The 19278-nt window shown below is 33.2% G+C and overlaps 1 protein-coding gene and 1 pseudogene across 2 annotated transcripts; both read left to right on the top strand.

Moving 5' to 3' along the window:
• Positions 1-1837: 1837 nt before the first annotated feature.
• LOC114374236 (scarecrow-like protein 31) lies at positions 1838-9298 on the top strand. Of its 2 annotated transcripts, XM_028331855.1 has the most exons (3): positions 1838-4095; positions 4263-4329; positions 7082-9298. In XM_028331855.1, exon 1 carries the CDS (start codon positions 2198-2200, stop codon positions 4040-4042), a length of 1845 nt encoding a protein of 614 aa, XP_028187656.1. In that variant the 5' UTR covers positions 1838-2197; the 3' UTR covers positions 4043-4095; positions 4263-4329; positions 7082-9298. The 2 variants fall into 2 exon arrangements, with proteins under 2 accessions (XP_028187656.1, XP_028187655.1); XM_028331854.1 differs by lacking the exon at positions 7082-9298 and having other exon boundaries at positions 4263-4619.
• Positions 6369-9298, top strand: LOC114377141 (annotated as a pseudogene).
• Positions 9299-19278: the final 9980 nt, after the last annotated feature.

The following is a 19278-nucleotide window of genomic DNA, read 5'->3' as shown; positions in this document are numbered from 1 at the left end:
AAGATTGTACCAAGCTTTTTACTTGGTAAAATCATAACAGACTTTTCTGGTAGAATTGAGACTTGATTGTGAATGTAATGCAATTTCTGTAGTGATATTGATAAGGAGGGCATATTAGAGTAGGAGGGCCGTTGTTGCATGTTTGCCCGAGTACTTGTAATAATAATATTGAGTTATTTTCTCTTTAATCAACATGTATTAAGCATTTGTCCTCCTTCTACATAAATTTGTAGAATGTTTTTGCAGGATACTTGTCTCTAGAGCCAAATTAGCTACTGAACTGACAAGATGTGATTTATGTGAAACAGATGACTTAGTTCAGTTTGTTTTTTTACAGTGATATCCTTGCTTGCAATTTTGTTTTGTTGCAGGACTTCTGTGAAACTCATGATTTCCACTCATAGCATCTCTAAAATTGTCCGTTAATAATTATCATCTTTTGCTGCTACAGAAGTAGGATAAAATAGAATAGTAGTCAGATACTAATGCTGGCAAATGTCAGCTTCTCCTAGCCTTCTTTCCCTGTGTTAACTGCACCAACAAAAACTAAAGTTTGGGCTTCTTTTTCATAAAGTTTGGACTTCGAACATTGCTTAACAAGATATAACTTCATTGGATCTTATGAATTGCATTCTGTTTGGTTGCACAATTTTTAGTATTTTTCAATTGACAATGGCTTTTCGCATAACCACTTTGCCTGGACCTGAAAGCTTTTCCGTGTGATTTGTTTTCATGCTTGCCAATAAGTCTGTTGGCTGTAGTTCGTATTGTGAAATATAAATGATATGAATGGCATGAATGGTGCTGACAATTTCTTTCAATACTTTTAGACTTTGAAAACTTAATTGAAAAATTAATAATAATATGCAGTCTCTTGATTATTTTTTTTACTAGACATAATCTTTCAATACCTAGCTAGTGAACTTGATGGATCAAAAGTTACTCAGGTATATTATCAATGATTCATGAAATAGGCAAAGCTGCTGTTATGAACCAAGAATCAGGATTCAGGAATGGAAAAGAAAGATTTTATTGAATAGGCTGAAAACAAGGTATAGGAGAGCAATCTCTCTTCCAATTTTTCCTTTACAAAGTGTTAAGGCTCAAGTTACAAACGATAATCTAAAGAATGAAATCCTTTCCCTTTACATGCATCCTCCGATTTATTTAACACATTAACCCCGTAAATAACTAATCAATATCCTAAGGCTACCTTTTTTAGAATTAAAACTGATGTTCTAGGCATTCAAAATTTATATTAATCTCTATGAATTTTATTGGAGTTGAATACATTATGTTTTGGAAATAACTCTTTTTGGATATATTGTTATGTAAAAAATTCAATTTTTTTATTCGTAACGATGGAAAACCGTGTTAGCAGAATTTATACATTTTGTTCAACTAATTGAACTAAACTCTTGACTATATAATTTAAATTTGAAATGTTGGTTAAATAATAATAATTTTATACTTAAATCAACAATATTTTTTTAAAATGGTTAACCTTTAATATTTTGAAAATTACATATTTAACGTATCATTTAATAATTAAAGATCTTTGTCGCAAGAAAAATTAGAATTACAGTATAAAATATACAAACACATGGTACATGAATGAATTGTGTACTTTATTCTTAAAAATAATAATACATGAATCACTCTTCATTTTAAACATATCTGACACTCTTTTGTTTTTTTTTTCCATCACATAAAAAAGAATAATAATCCATAAATACCTCTTAATTTTTTTCTATCTCTCTTTTTCTAATCACATCATAAATTTTAATTTTTCTTTCTATTACTAGGTATAGGATAACACATGAGTGTCTATCGAAACATTTTTGTATTCTTAAAAATCTGGGTTGTTCCACTTCCAGCAGCAGCAGCATATACGAAATACGACATTCTGTTATGCACCTAAAATGCAGTGTCTTGTATTCAATCCGTACATACATGCTTCTCTACTTTATAGTTGACAACAATAATACTCTCCTCGAAACTCCCAAGGTTGGCGGCTGCTGTTGCAGTTTGCTGCTATATATGTGACTGTTAGCACAACCTTGGTCTTCCCGCACGGGATTCTTCCTTTTTTCTTTTTCCAAATCAGCAAAAACCATTCATGCTCATGTTCTATGAATGAATTCGCCATGCTTGTTTCTTCTTTGTCTTTCTAAACAGAACAAAAACCAATTTTACCATGGAGCCGAACATTCCCAGAGGAGCTGAAGAACAGAGCACGGCATATCTCATGGAAGATAGTGATTTTTCAGAAACTGCTAAGTTCATAAGCCAGATCCTCATGGAAGAAAACATTGACCAGAGGCCACTCTATGACACACTTACCTTGCAAGTTACAGAGAAGTCCTTCTACGACGCTCTCACTGGCAACATACCTCTTTCCCCCAACCCCAATCAACACCCCCTTCTTCTCAGTCCCCAAGCTCAAACCACCATCACCGAACATGGACTCTCAGATTTGGATTCTTCCTTGCAACAGAACCTGTTCAATGATGCTGATTCGGTTTCCCACTTTAAGAGAGGGTTAGAGGAAGCTACCAAGTTTCTTCCTCCGGTGTCTAACCTTGTAACTGGTCAATATCCAAACGGGGAACAACCAATCAATACGTTTGAAGGGAATTCCTATGGATTTCAGAGTAGGAAGAATCACGAGCGTGAAGAGATAGACACCAGAGAAGAAGAGCATGAAGGGAGAGGTCACAAGCAATCAGCACTTAGTCTTGTTGATGAGACTGACTTGTCAGATGCTATTGATCGGGTGTTTCTAAGTGTGGAAAACGTGTGTATTGAACACAGTTCTTTGCAGAATGGAGCACTGAAACCTAAGGCACCAGAGGTAGGGAAGGGTCGTTCAAAGAAACAAGGAAGGAAGAAGGAAACAGTGGATTTGAGAAATCTTCTGTTGATGTGTTCACAATCTGTGTATGCCAATGACATCAGGACTGCCAATGAATTGCTAAAGCAGATTAGGCAACACTCTTCTCCCGTTGGGGATGCATCACAGAGGTTGGCTCATTACTTCGCCAATGGCCTCGAGGCACGCTTGATTGGGGCTGGTTCAGGTGCAATAGGAACATTTTCTTTTGTGAGTTCTAAGAGGATCACTGCTGCAGAGTTCCTGAAGGCATACCAAGTTTTTCTATCTGCCACCCCTTTCAAGAAGTTTACATATTTCTTTGCAAATCAAATGATTGTGAAAGCAGCCGCAAAGGCAGAAATCATCCATATTATTGATTATGGCATCCTATATGGTTTCCAGTGGCCAATTCTTATCAAGTTTTTATCAAATAGAGAGGGGGGTCCTCCCAAGCTGAGGATCACAGGAATAGAGTTTCCCCAATCTGGCTTCCGCCCCACAGAAAGAATTGAGGAGACTGGTCACCGGCTGGCTAACTATTGCAAGCGTTACAATGTTCCCTTTGAATATCATGCTATAGCATCACGGAACTGGGAAACCATTAAGCTTGAAGCCCTTAAAATTGAGAGAAATGAGCTAGTTGCTGTAAACTGTCACATGAGATTTGAACATCTACTGGATGAGAGTACTATTGAAGTGAACAGTCCCAGAAATGCTTTCCTGCATCTGATCAGGAAGATAAATCCGGATATTTTTACTCAGATCATTATTAATGGATCATATGATGCCCCTTTCTTTGCCACACGGTTTAGGGAGGCACTCTTCCATTATTCTGCTATTTATGACATGTTTGACACTGTCATAACTAGTGAAAATGAATGGAGGATGACGATTGAGAGTGAGCTTTTGGGCCGGGAGGTTATGAATGTTATAGCATGTGAAGGTTCTGAGAGGGTTCAGAGACCTGAGACATACAAACAATGGCAGGTTAGGAATACGAGGGCTGGTTTCAAGCAGCTCCCACTGAATGAGGAATTAATGGCTAAATTCAGGAGTAAGTTAAAGGAATACCACAGAGATTTTGTCTTAGATGAAAATAACAACTGGATGCTTCAAGGTTGGAAGGGCCGCATTTTTAATGCTTCCACTTGTTGGTTTCCGGCATAATTAGATGCTACTGGACTTTTGGACTTGGTTCATAACTCATACTAGACTAAAAGGTATGATTCTAAAAATCAGTAATTGGCTTTTACTCTATCCACTTCTATACTTCACGTTTTCCCTGTTAAAGCTGAGTTATAGTCCTACTTACACTTCCTGGTTGCATGCGATATTTCAGCATGCATGTTGATGTTTCAATGGTGAAGCTTATTTTAAATGGTTTCAGGTGCTCGTATCCTTAACCTTTAGGTGCTGTGATAAAGATTGTACCAAGCTTTGCACCAAGTTACTTGGTAAAGTTATGACTCGACTTTTCTGGTAGAATTCAGACTGTGAATGTATGCAAATTCTATAATGACAAGGAGGGTTTATTAGAGTAGGATCTGGGATTGTCCTTTTACCATTTTTACCCGAGTACTTGCAATCAAAATGTTGAGTTATTTTCTCTCTAACCAACATGTGTTAGGCCTTTCACATCCTTCTAAATAAATTATTGTCTCTTTAGCCAATTTAACTACTGAATCGACAAGATGTGATTAATTTGAAACAGATGATCATGCTTAGTTTTTTTTTTCCGGTGATATTCTTGCTTGCAGTTTTGTTTTATTGCAGCAACTTCTGTGAAACTCATGATTTTCACTCCTAGCACTCTAAAATTGTCTGGTAACTTGTTCCATTCATTAAAGAGCTTTGTACTATTGCTGTTACTTAAATAGTATAAACTAGAACACTAGTCAGATACGAATGCTAACAAATGCCAACTTCTCCTAGCCTTCTCTCCCCACCTTAATTGCACCACCAAAACCTAAGTTTGAACTTCTAATAATGCTTAACAAGATAGAACCTTTTTCGATCTTATAAATTGGATAATGTAAAATCCAATAACTGATTCTTAGAAACATACCTTTTAGTCTAGTATGAGCTCTGAACAGAGTCTGGTAACATCTCCCAACAAGTGGAAGCGTACAAAATGTGGCCCTTCCAACCTTGAAGCATCCAGTTCTTATCTTCATCAAGACAAAATCACTGTGGTACCATTTCCTTAACTCCGGTCCTAAATTTGGCCATTGTTTCCTCATTCAGTAAGAGCCGCTTAAAACCAGCTCTCGTATTCCTAACCTGCCACTGTTTGTATGTCTCAGGCCTCTCAATCCTCTCAGAACCTTCGCATGCTATAGCATTCATAACATTGCTAGTGGTTTCTCCTATAGGAGTGAGAAGAAGAAGAGGGTGTTGATTGGGGAAAATAGGTATGTTTTCAGTGAGAGCTTGGTAGAAGGATTTCTCGGTAACTTGCAAGGAAAGTCAGTCATAGAATGGCCTCTCTTGAACGTTTTCTTCCATTAGTATCTGGCTTATGAACTTGGAAGTTTCAGAGAAATCATTATCTTCCAGCGAAGGGTCCCTCAATGAAGGTTCCATCGCTGCAAAACCAAGAGAATCTGAGACATACATTATGCTCTCCTCTTCGGGAAAGTTTGCCTCCATCATAACACTCAAATCGATTTTTGTTCTGCTCAGAAAGACAAAGAAGAATGTGAATTGATCTGATTTGGTTTCGCTAAAGGATTGGAACATAATTTAGCGGTAGTTGATGAGGCTGTGTTAGTTTATAATGACAATCACAAAGCAAGAAACAGCAGCAGCCCTTTTAACTATTATAAGCATAGTAACCTTCGGAGGAGGCTGCTATTGTTGTAAAAAAAAGAGGGGCATGTTCATGTAGGTATCTAATGAATGAATATCATATACCATGTTATTAGTTACGTACATGCATTTAGAAGATGCATAACGTAGTAGTGATATAAGGTTCTGCTACAACTGAAAAACGTGATGTATGAGGATAATTAAAACGAACAATTTTATATCATTTTAAAAATATTTCTAATAATCAATTCAATATCTTATAAAAATAATTATTTGAGAATATCATTGAAGTAAATGATTTGAGTTTTGCAGAATAACAATATTTTTATAACCATAAAAGAAAATTCTCCCTCATTAGATGTCATTTGGCATTTTGTATGTCCAAATATTATTTTTCCTGAAAAAATCATTTTTTTCTCGCTCAGCTGCAGTGATGTCACTGATGTGGTATGCAACTACTGAGAAAATGATGCGAGGCTAAGACTGCCTCCATAAGAAGTTCTTTTACTAACTTTTCTTATTGGTGCTTAATAAGAACTTACTACTGGAGTTGGTGCTTATTAGGCATTCCTCAGGAAGGATATGCTTAAATAAGCACCGAATCTTACCTTTTTTCTCTAAGTGTATCAGAAATTATATTGTCAAAGATTGTTTTGTTAGCCATACTATATAAGCATATTCCAAAATGGCTGCTGCTAGTGTGCTAACAGTAACGCAACCTCTCCATCCTCTTGACATTCTTTTTTGAAACCACCAATAAATTATGGTGGGTTCCATTAGTATCCTTTCCAGAACCATATCAAACATTTCATTTCTCACCCTTCCATTCGTGTTCATGTTCTATGGCTCCATTCTCAGAATAAAAAGCTCTTTGAGTGTTGTTGACCGATACGATGGAGGTCAACTTTCCCATAACTGACCTATTTGGTGAAGAAGAGGAGAGTATATTGTATGTCTCCGATTCTCTTGGTTTTGCAGCGACAGATCCTTCACTGGAAGACAATGACTTCTCTGAAACTGCCAACTTCATAAGCCAAAAATCTTGATGGAAGAGAACATTGAAGTTCTATGACTCACTCACCTTGCAAGTTACTGAGAAATCCTTCTATGACGCTCTAACTGGAAACATACCTCTTTCCCCCAATCAACATCCCCTTGCTCTCAGCGCCGAAGCTGAAACCACTCCAACCAGCAATCACAATTTTTTAGATGAAAATTCTTGTGAGTTGAAGCTTCCTTCTCCAGATTTCTGTATATGTTTCTGCTTTTCAGTTTAGCCGCAACTCCCTCTCTCAACCACCTTCACTTACTGTTAATCATGGACTCTCAAATTTGGATTCTTCCACTGCTAAACTCTTGGCAAACAATATTTTCAATGATGCTTATTCTGTTTCCCAGTTTAGGAGAGGCTTGGAGGAAGCTACCAAGTTTCTTCCACCGGGGCTTAAGTTGTAACTGGTCTGCATTCCAATGGGTTGAAGGGTAGGAAGAATCATGAGCGTGAAGATATAGACACCAGAAAAGAAGAAGAAGAAGAAGAAAGGAGAAGTAACAAGCAATCAGCACTTAACCTTGTTGATGAGAGTGACTTGTCTGATGCTTTTGATCGTATGGTTATGCTAAGTGTGGAAAACGTGTGTAATGAACACTGTAGTTTGCAGAGTGAAACAATGAAAGCTGTAGAGGCAAGTGGAGGGAAGAGTCTTCCTAAGAAACAAGGGACAAAGGACGAAACAGTAGATTTGAGGAATCCTCTAATGATGTGTTAACAATCTGTGTATGCCAATGAATTGCTAAAGCAGATTAGGCAGCACTCTTCTCCCTCTGGGGATGCATTACAGAGGTTGGCTCATTACTTTGTCAATGGCCTCGAGGCTCGCTTGGTTGGGGAAGGAATGTTTTCTTTTTTGAGCTCTAAGAGGAGCCCTGCTGCAGAGTTTCTGAAGGCACACCAAGTTTTTCTATCTGCCAGTCCTTTCAAGAAGTTAACATATTTCTTTGCAAATAAAATGATTATGAAAGCAGGTGCCAAGGCAGAAACCGTCCATATTATTGATTTGAGGCATCCAATATGGTTTTCAATGGCCAATGCTTATTAAGTTTTTATCAAATAGAGAGGGGGGTCCTCCCAAGCTGAGGATCACAGGGATAGATTTTCCCCAACCTGGTTTTCACCCCACAGAAAAAATTGAGACTGGTCGCCATCTGGCTAACTATTGTAAGCGTTACAGTGTTCCCTTTGAGTACAATGCCATAGCGTCAAGGAAATGGTAAACCATTCAGGTTGAACCCCTTAATATTGAGAGCAACGAGCTAGTTGCTGTGAACTCCTTGATGAAGTTTGAGAATTTAATGGATGAGACTATTGAAGTGGACAGTCCTATAAATGATCAGGAAGATAAATCCACATATTTTTACTGTGCATTGTTAATGGAACATATAATGCCCCTTTGTTTACCACCCGGTTTAGGGAGGCACTCTTCCATTTTTCTACTATTTATGCTGTGTGTGTGAAAACGAATGGAAGATGTTGATTGAGAGAGAGATTTTAGGCCGGGAGGCTATGAATGCTATAGCATGCGAATGTTCTGAGAGGGTTGAGACAGGTTAGGAATATGAAGGCTGGATTCAAGAAGCTACCACTGAATGAGGAATTATTGGCCAAATTTAGGAATGAGTTAAGGAAATGGTACCAGAGAGATTTTGTCTTAGATGAAGATAAGAACTGGATGCTTCAATGTTGGAAGGGCCACATTTTGTATGCTTCCACTTGTTGGGTGCCAGCATAATCAGATGCTACTGAACTCGGTTCAGAACTCATAGTAGACTAAAGGTATGATTCTAACTTCTAAGAATCAGTCATTGGATTTTTCTTATCCACTTCTTATTTTCCCTATTAATGCTTTGACCTTTTGGTTATGGCCCTAACTAACACTTGCCGGTTACTTGCGTCTCAAGATATTTCAGCTTGTATGTTTCAATGGTGAAGCTTATTTGCTCTTTAAAGGGTTTCAGGTTTTGATATCCTTGCTCTGGCAGTGGCTGCCGACTTTGCTTTACCTTCAGGTGCTATGATGAAGATTGAACCATGTTCTGCAATAAGTTAGTTGGAAAACTTTCTAGCCCGACTTTTCTGGTAGAAATTAGACTAGTGAGTGTCATGCAAAGTCTGTAATGATAAGGAGGGCGTATAAGAGTAGAGGGGCTCTTACAGCGAGAATTATTAGGTGGTTTTCAATCAGTATGGTCCCTCCTAATTTTATATTATATGACACTTAATTAAATGTTATAAATTCTTTCTCATAAATTATATAATTTGAATACGTGTTGTATAAATATTAGTTGGGATGATGGATAGGTGTAGTTGAGAACCACCTAATAATTTCGCTCTTATAGATACCTGAGTACTAATAATGCAGTAAAAAAGTTTACTTTATTTTCTCACTAACCAACATGTATTAGGCATTCAAAAATTATTTGTGGACACCCATGAACCTATTTGACCCCTAGGTGTTATAAAGTAGTAGGAAGAAAGATAGAGAGAAATAATGTGTTAATTAGGTGATATTCTTGCTTGCAATTTTGTTTTATTGCAGTAACTTATGTGGCTCGTAATTAGTTCCACTGCTTCATTTCTTTATCTATTGCTGCTACATGAATATAAACTAGAATAGTCAGATACGGATGCTAACAAATGCCAGCTTCCCCCCAAGCCTTGGTTCTCTCCTTGCCTTAATTGCACTACCAAAAACTAAGTTTGAAATTCTAACAATGCTTTACATTTTGTAACTTCTTTGGATCTTATAAATTGCATGCTGTTTTCCACAATCTTATATTTATATATTGAATTTATAAAATATTAAAGATAATTAAGGGCTGAGATTTTGTGCAATTCTGAAAAAACTTCAGAGGATCTTTTTCCTTAGTTGTATGCGCATCCACCTGCATTGTATTTGTTTGTGAATTTTTTCCAGCCTTAGGGTCCCTGACTCTGACTGTAATGAGTCCTAGTGATTGATTATGATCACAAACTGCTTTGATATTATTATCATTTTCAACAATTTGTTCCTTCTCATAATTTTCATTATTGACAAGAGTATCAAAACATGATCTTCTCTCATTTAATAGGTATACCTTCCCATTTCGTGAGCATAATAATATGATTCAGTGAACCGAACAATGTCGACTAATATTCAAGTGTACTTTAATATGACCTTTTTAGACCCAAACTTCTGAAGTTTGATTTTGCACAAGAGCGAAACTAGAGTGCATTTCCATGCGTTACGCCATGACTCATATTCCTCCTTCGAAACCTTGATTCTAGGATAAGGATCAAAGGGTTTTTCTCCTTTCGTTGAGAGCATTTTCTTCTTCCCTGAGTGATCATCATCTTGACAAGGGAAGTCTGTCGTTTCCATCAAACATTTCTTGTACGAGTTCTTATTCTTCTTCTCCGTATTGTCCAGTACTCCATCATACACTATTCCACCATGCACCATGACTTCATCTGTCGGATAACTCATTCCTTGTCTTCCGTTTTTTCGTGTTTTGCTGCACTTGTTCTTTACTTCTCGCTCCATTGTTTTCTTTTTTGGTGTGTGTAGAACTATCATAAGCCACAAATAGAGAATTTGTTTGTAGTATGCAAAACAATATGTGTATAATAAATAAATAAATCTAGGCTTAATTGTGTTTTTTATGCACGTAAACAGGACTGTTCTTGAAATGTATTAAAAAAAACATGGGACATACCACAAAATAGACTATCATATCATAAGAATATGAGATTGTTACTACATCAAAAAAATTTCACCTGCATCAAGTCACTCGGCAACAATTGAACCATATCTATACTTTTTTTGTTAGTCACATTACAAATGTCATTGACATCATCTTATATGTTAAAAATTGAACAAAACAATATTGAACGCATGAATTTTCTTGGGTAGGATTATTCCTTTTTAACTAGAGATCTCTAAGCTCGAGTCTTGAATATATAATTATATTAAATATTCATAAAAAAATAATAAATACTTTACATCAATGGTATGATAACAAAAAATAATTAATATTTTTATTTAAAATCATAATATCAAGACTACTTTTTAGGGTACACGTTGAATTAGATTACAGTTGGTTGATTCAATATTTAACCGAAGTCACTTAAAAATTAGGGTCAAATTAATTCACTTTAAAAAAGCAAAATCAAATAAAAATATTTTGAGACTACAGTCAAATTTTATATATTTAAAGGAATTGCAAACATGTATAGACAATAGCTAAAATACAAAATATTAAGTTAAATCATTTTAAACCATTACACTGTGAACAATTGAGATTGTTTTAGTTTAATCAGTAATATCTAGTTTAAATAAATTCTAATCGTAAGAACAATCAAAATAGATTGTTTTTAAATAAATTCTAATCGTAAGAACAATTAAAATGGATGGTTTGACCCGGTCAGACCCAATGACCCAAAGCATGAAAACAAGTTGAGTTGAATTGGCTCAATTTCACATGGGCCACTAATTTATCAAGCTGGTCAAATAAGACCAAATTGATTCATTTTTATGTTAGTTATATGCATATTACATAGGGTTATTGTTTTTTGCACCATTCAATTTTTTCTACACCCAGCCTATTTTAAAATTTTCAAACTTTAAAAAGCTAAAAATCTAAAATTTACATCAGTTTAGAAATAATATTTTTGAAGGTCTATCTTGGATTTGTCTTCCTTTTCTGATGAATACAGTAATATTTTTGTTTATATATATATATATATATATATATATATATATATATATATATATATATATATATATATATATATATATATATATATGAAAGACCAGAAACCGGAAAACTTTTTGGACTATCTATAACCATGTAGTTGACCATTTGACTTTGAAAACAGTAAATCATCATCACTAAGACTACGAATATGTATACCACCAGTACTCCAACACTAGGATATGGCTTAATTTCTTGATAGAATAACTGCACACGTTAAATATGTAACCGCTTAGGAGGGGAGAGACTCGTGGTGTAACAGGGAAGGAGGCCAACAATGAATGGTATGTGATGAGGAATGAGTGTATTTAATCTAAGGATGATTTGAAAATTTCATTTAAATGGTGGGGTGTAGAAAAAAATTGAATGATTTAGGAGGAATAATCCTTTTACATAAGGTCTAATCTTTTTTGGACCATAAATTAGTTCAATCAGCCCATTAAGCTGCCCTATCATTGTTAAACTTAAAAAAACAATACAATTCAATTTACATAAAAATGTGTATCATTTATAGAAATATTAATAATATGAGTTATGCTCACTAATGCACTCGAAAAATTAGTTAAAGAATTAACAGAAAAACAATTAAAAATCATGTTAGGATGGATAGAAAGCTATGATAAAAATATATTGATAGTCCTTTTTAATTAAAAAAGATTAAGTAATTATAAATAAACTTCTTAAAATTTGCCTAATAATATAATTAATCAAGTTATTTCCCTGGTGGGCCGGTATCGGAATCTAATGGGACACAATGCTTTTCATCGATAGTTTCTTTGTTGTGTTGTGTTGTGTAAGGATTGAGTCCTCTCTCCTCCAACCCCAGTCCCCATGAATCAGGATGCATTTTTCAGCTAGGTCATGATGGTGTTGACATACACCTTCGGCCTCACGGGGCATGTATCTATCTAATATATGGTCCTCCTCCTCTAATTATAGGGCGAATTTCTTAATTCTTAAATAAACCTTTGGATGAGGTTAAAATATTATTTTAGTCTTGTAGATTAGTTAATGGACGAGTGAGAAAAAACAATTATAAATGGAGTTGTGTAAATTAGGTGTAAACCAAATAATTAAAGACGCCGATTGACGAGATCCACATATCTTTTACTTTTCAGATTCCAAAGTGGTGGAAAATTGATATGATTGAATAATTCATTTTAATTGTTATAATTTAAATTTTAAGTTATAAGTAATTTTGAATTTGTTATTTTTTTGTATTTTATGTATATTTTTTAGGCTCATAATTAGCCATGAATAAAAATATTAATTATTTCATCTTTTTAATGTAGTATCACAATCAAGAATTTAATAGTAAATTATTTTTTTTGTTTTCTCATGATCACCTAACATTGCTTCTAATCATTAAATTGAAATCTGTCAATTATCAAATAACTCATTTCTTTGGAGTCAAAATTTCTTAGTGGTTATATAACAAGAATTATATCATGTCCTTCATTCGAAATCATTCATAATAATTAATTTTTCTTCTTTTTGTTTTTTTAGGTGGTTAAGTTTTTATGCTTATGTTTTTTTAGGTGATTAAGTTTTTCATTTTTTTTTGGTTAAACCATTTTATTTATGTCTTTTTTAGGTGGTTAAACCATTTTCTTATTTCTGTCTTATTGTCATTAAGTCTTTTTATTTTTACCTTATGTCACCATACTTCAAAAGATATTTTGTTGTATTTTTTAAGGATATTTCAAAAGGTAAAATTTCATATTGTCTAAAATAATTTTGTCTTGTTAGTTTATATATCATCTTGTGATATCAATTTTTAGAGTGGTTAGATAGATATGGAAGTCCCTAATGTGAGCTTGAAACATGTAAGCTTGTCGTAGTGTAAATCTATTGATTTCCTCTCCCTCCGCGTATGTGATAATGAGTCGTCAACTATAATATTTCAAGTTTGAACACCAAAGTGACTAGCATGAGATGAAAGTCGTAGTGTAAAAGGGCATGAGCTTGAGCTAACATGGGCTTGTCATAGTGCAAATCCTTTGATTTCCTTTCCCTACATGTGCAATAATGAATCGACTGCAATATTTCAAGTTTCATCACCCTTTTTTTTATCCGTAAAAATCAAAGTCAAGTACCGGAGAATTTACAAAACTGAGCTAGACGACACCCTCGTCAACAACAACACATCATGCATTTCAAGTTTCAACACCCTTCTTTCTTTTTATTTGTTTTTTTTACTGGAAATTTACTCATATCATTTCATTAATGATCAAAACATGAATACACTGCAGAGGATAATCAAAATAATGTGGACTTGAATAGAATCTAGACGTCCGGGATTGGGAGTGAGCAACTTGAATTGCTTGTCTAGGAACTAAATTCACTGAAGAATTTGTGATAAGAGAGAGATTATTTGGACATGCATGTATCATTTCACCAGGTTCAGTGTTGATGGTGATGCTGTTGTGGATCCAATAATGCACTAGTTTGCAATCAACTTAAAAGATCATGTTGTTGTAGCCTGAATTAAATACCCAAGAAAAAGCAGCAAGGAGAGCTGATGCTTCTGCTTCAGCTGGAGATAGCTTCCCAACGTGAACAGATGTTGTGGCAGCCAGGAATTCTCCCTCAGAGTTGTGGATCCAATCACATCCATGCCATACTGCGAACTATTCGACAATATAGAGGCATCCACTTTGCATTTGAGCATGTGTGGATGAGCATAATGGACGTTTGCGAGCCTGCTTCCACTAGTGAGTGATTGAATTTTTCGCTGCTTGCAAGGATAGAGGAATTGGCTTCTCAATGTTTTCCCATATTTGTTCGTTTCTCCTAGTCCCTATGCACCAAAGAGTTGCTATAAACATAATTTGTTTGTTGCCTTCCAAACGTGTTTAAGGGCATCAAAAACACATTCTGTAAGGGATTCTGCGTTATCAACAATTTTTTGGATATCGTTCCAGCAGCATGAATGATTCCAAACAGATTGAACAAGAGGGCATCCAAAGAATACATGACACCTGGATTCTGGATCATTTGGCCATTTCGAACTAGTGATGGGGCAATCAACACCCTTAGTAACTAGTCGGTAGGCAATTTCACAGCAATCTCCATAGAAATATCTCCATTTTTTTAGGGCACTCCAAGGACCAACCACGAGACCAGTCACCTTCTTTTTATTTGTTAAAATACACTCTTTTTCTAACAAATGAAAATACATTACACCTTATTCTAAAATTAACCCTGTTCCACATCATACATGAAAGGATTAATAAAACGGTGCATCTACGGGTGAGATAAATAATTAAGTGATTGATTCATAATGTGTATCCTTATTAAAAAATTTATCAAAAAATATTATTGATACAAAATATTTATCAATTTTAAATATGATTAATTTTTAGTTATGTTTGACAACACAGTTAGTTTTAATTTTGTTTATTAGCTGAAAAATTTATTTAATTATTCATTAAATAATTTTCTTTTAATAACTTCTTAATAATTTTTAACGTTACGTAAATTGATTAACTATTTTTTTAGTAGAGATTATTCTTTCAATCTTTTTATTTATTTATTTGTGATATTCAAATTCAAAAATTTTACTTAAAGAGATTAAGTTTAATTTTACTCAAATTAATGACTTATCGATAAAAAAAAATTAATATATTTTGTAACAAAGTTTGCTATTTAATTCAACTACATTGAATTGATTGAGAAAGGGAGGGATATTTAAATATGCTGGATGGAGCTTCACATGAGCTCCTAATTTGTTTCTTTATCCGCAAGGTTGTCGTGATTCTTTATTTTTGAAACCATCAATGTATCTTGCTTTAACTATTTTTCTAATTCTATATTAAAAAAAAAACTGTTTTTCTTAAATAATTCAGATTTTACTGTCGGATCTCCAAAGAGACAAGTACGTGATGTGATGTAGAGTTTACCGACGAGTGACGACATTATTCATTTTTAACAGTTCAAAGAACCTCCTAATCAATTAATCATAAGGATATTTAAAGAATTAATTAGTTTTATAATACTAATGTTTATAAAAAATTTCTGGCGGAAGATAAAATTTTAGAACAATTTCCAAAATAGATTGTAGCAGACTCTTGTAAAGATTCTTTACAAATTTAATCCGGAGCAGCTGTAATCTAGCTGCATTCGGTAAAATAAACACTCGTTAACATTAATGTACTTAAGTGGATCTGGTGAATGGTGGCATACTGGAATCTGAAGATACTATTCTTAGTTCAGCATTTTCTACTAGTTTGTGGATTTGTTTTCCTGCTTTTTAAAAAGAAATTTAAATGAACAATATTTATGATTAGAGCTTGATGTGCTAGGTTGGGTGGGAGCGAGATTTTCCTGAAGACCAAGCCCCATGCAAAATATATCTGTGTCTTTTTTTTTCACGTCATATCTGTGTCTTAATTCCTTTGCAATATATATTTCAATTTTTTTTATTCCCTGTTCTCCATTTAGTTTTTTATTTTTACAGAAACCGGGTTTCTCTATCTATGAATCGAACTGCTCCAATTGATTAGTATTATTTCTGAGTGTTCACCACCAAGTAGCAAATCAACAACAGCGCAGATCTGTTATCTGATTCATTTCTTGTTTACTTCGCCATTGTTTTATTTAATTCACCATTAAATTCTATTTTTGAAAACAAGACAGGTTCACTACTCACAAAAGAAAAGAAAAAGTCACTGCATAAACATGGATTAGGGGGGATGTATCTGGATAAATCTAATACCAAACATACTTTAAAAGTAAGAGAATATTGATGAATTTTCGAGTGGAAGAATTTTCTAATGCTAAGCCATTCAATAACTTGCAAATAATTGTACAGAAATTTATTTATTTTTTTTAGAAAAAGGGAAAAGTTCCCTCCATATCTCTTTTCCTTTTTATGATATGTTTGATCGCATAATATAATATTTTAATTGTTGATTTTGAGGATTCTTAAAATATGACATTTCATACGGTAATGTTTCATTCAATTTTTCATTACTCATTTATTTTGATTGTTGTTAGAATCAATGATGAATTTCCATAAATTAACGCAAAATTTTTAACATATTTTATTTTTACTCATATATTTTTAAAAAAAAATTCAAAAAGTCACACATCTCGTGACTACTCTAATTCAAGCATACATAATGGTAAGATTCATAAATGATAAACTAACAAAAAAAATGTATTTTATTTATACATATGATACCGATTAATTTCTTTAAATTATCATTAATTATACCGTCTTATATTTGAATAACTTTTTATATTTTTTCTTTACGATGTAATTTGTATGAGTCTTAAACTTAATATATTGGCATTAGTTGAGATTTGAGATGTTGATGCCAAGTCAATTATTTTGACATGGTATGGAATCATGGGACAGGAATATCGTATCACTTATTACAATGAAAGGCGCTCACCTTGTATGGAGGTATTTAATTTAATTTCAATATACGATTTAGTCAATAACGTGATGGTCAAGGATATCCTTTCAACATGTGTGCGCTTTTGAGTTTTGACTACGGAGCCCTCGTTGACTACTTCTTGGATTTAGGACCATACCTGCCCATGGCCATGTACGAGTTACCGTGACTAATTTTGATGATGAATTTTTTTATTTTTTCATTTTTCATGTTAAGTGAGAGATTTTTTATTTATAAAAATTAAAATATATACTAAAAAAATTGCAATAGTTTATGTACTTATTAATCAATTAAACTAGTCTCTCTAACTCGATTATGTTAAGTGAGATTGATTAAAAATAACAAATTTAATCTAAATAAATCAGGCTCTCTACGGTCTACACCCTTCCATTCTTCAGTAGTAAGTAGTATATTTTCCTGCAATTTAAGTGACAATATGGCAATTACAATACATTATGCAGTCATTTACGGGCATAACTTTCAGCATCACACTGTTGTTACTGTTTATTGCACGTGTTCCCTACTCAACCTCTCTTTTTCCCCTTTTTCTTTATAGTGAGATTATTATTATTGCAAGAAAACGGTCAAACACAAATTTGTCATCATCATTTTTTACGATAAAACCCTTATCAATTTCAGTACTCTTTTCGTGAGGATTTGGCTACATTACATGAAAAATTTATATAGAACTATATTAATATTTGAATTGTAATAATAAATATCCTCATCATATTAGGGCAAAACTGTTACTTGCATTAAAACATTTTGATTTTTAAATTAAAGTGGTATATATTTGCCTTCCACGTATATATAAATTAAAAAATAATATTTATCTTATAAGTAAAGAAAATTAATACATTAAACATTTTAATATTTAAATTGTATGATTAAATATTTATGACGTATTGGGGATGGTGTTATGGACTAATTATAAGATCAAGTACGATTATATATTCTATCTATTGAATGATTACCATTGTTTTACATACAGTTGTCAACGAGGCATATTTTTCTCACTATCATGTCAAACAACTTGCCCAATAGCAAAATTCACATGAAACAATTGACAAGACAATCATCGTAACATGAGACTCACACCACTAAACAAAGGAACAACGTCATCACGCACAAAGGACTATGATCCCTTAGTCAAGCATCTATAAATATCCTCCTCTGCAACTTCAAGAAAGTATATATTTCTATATAGTGTCATTACCCAGTGGGATTCTAACTTAAGGGTCATAGTCCATGTAGGTATGCACCCCTTGTTGTGAACTAGAGCATGAATTCTACTTTATACTACCTTTGGTAGCATATAAGAATACCATGGGAGATCCTTGTGAAGCATCTCCTTCAATTTTTCACTCTGAATTTACCTATGAAGAGATGAGAATTTTATGTTGAAAAATACTAACTAAACATAAAGTAAATACATATTTACTCACACATCATCAAAGTTTTCCAGAGAAAATGTTTTATCATGAAAGTCAGTGGTTTTAAGTTTAAGTTTTAAATATACAATTATATTAAATATTTAAAGAAAAGAGTTTTATCATATATAATAGTTATCTTTGCTCAAAGAGTGATGTGAATTTATCAAAATCCAATTATGTTAAATATTTTTTACAATAGATGAAAGACTTATTGATTAAAGCAATAAATAAAAAATTAAAAAGTACTTTTTAAATATTAATCATGGAGCTACAAACTAAACAAGATTTAATCAAACTAAAATCCAATCAAAGAAAACTTAAAGAAAATAATTTGGAGAGCACAATAAGTTTAACATTTTACACTTAAGATGTATTTATGAACCGAAGTTGATTGGGTGAATTACTTAACTTTTGGAAGTCATTGTTGTCCATTCCATTGCTTCTTATCTGTAAAAGAAATTATTGTATTTTCTTTTTTTTCTTATAAGTATTTGTTGAAAAAATTATTCAAACAAGCCAACAATATTTCATTATTTTAGTTAAAAGTGGTGATTATTTGAATTAATTAACTTATGCACTTTTTTATTTTTAAAAATTACAAATTACATCAAACTGAACAATCCATTTTGATTGATTTTGAATTTTTTTCTTCTTCTCTAAAACTGAACTAAATGATCGATAACACTCTTTATTCGAATTTTGTTTATTTCTTTCATGATAAACTAAAACAAGAGCAAAAAAAAGCATAGAATTTAAAGATTATTATTATTATTATTATTATTTGATAGAGATTACGGAAAAAGAGATTTACGTGCATGCTTGAATTAAAGATTTAAAGTTCGGAGAGTTTGAAAATACTTTTATTTTTAGAAGCAATAAAACATTTATTTTCAATTTATGCGCTGAAACATATGTAATTTTGTATTGGAAATTACAGAAATATTTCTATAACTTTAAACGAAAGATTGGC

Source organism: Glycine soja, chromosome 11, assembly GCF_004193775.1.
Source record: "Glycine soja cultivar W05 chromosome 11, ASM419377v2, whole genome shotgun sequence".
NCBI classification, from domain to species: Eukaryota; Viridiplantae; Streptophyta; class Magnoliopsida; order Fabales; family Fabaceae; genus Glycine; species Glycine soja.
This window is presented reverse-complemented; position numbering and strand designations above follow the sequence as displayed.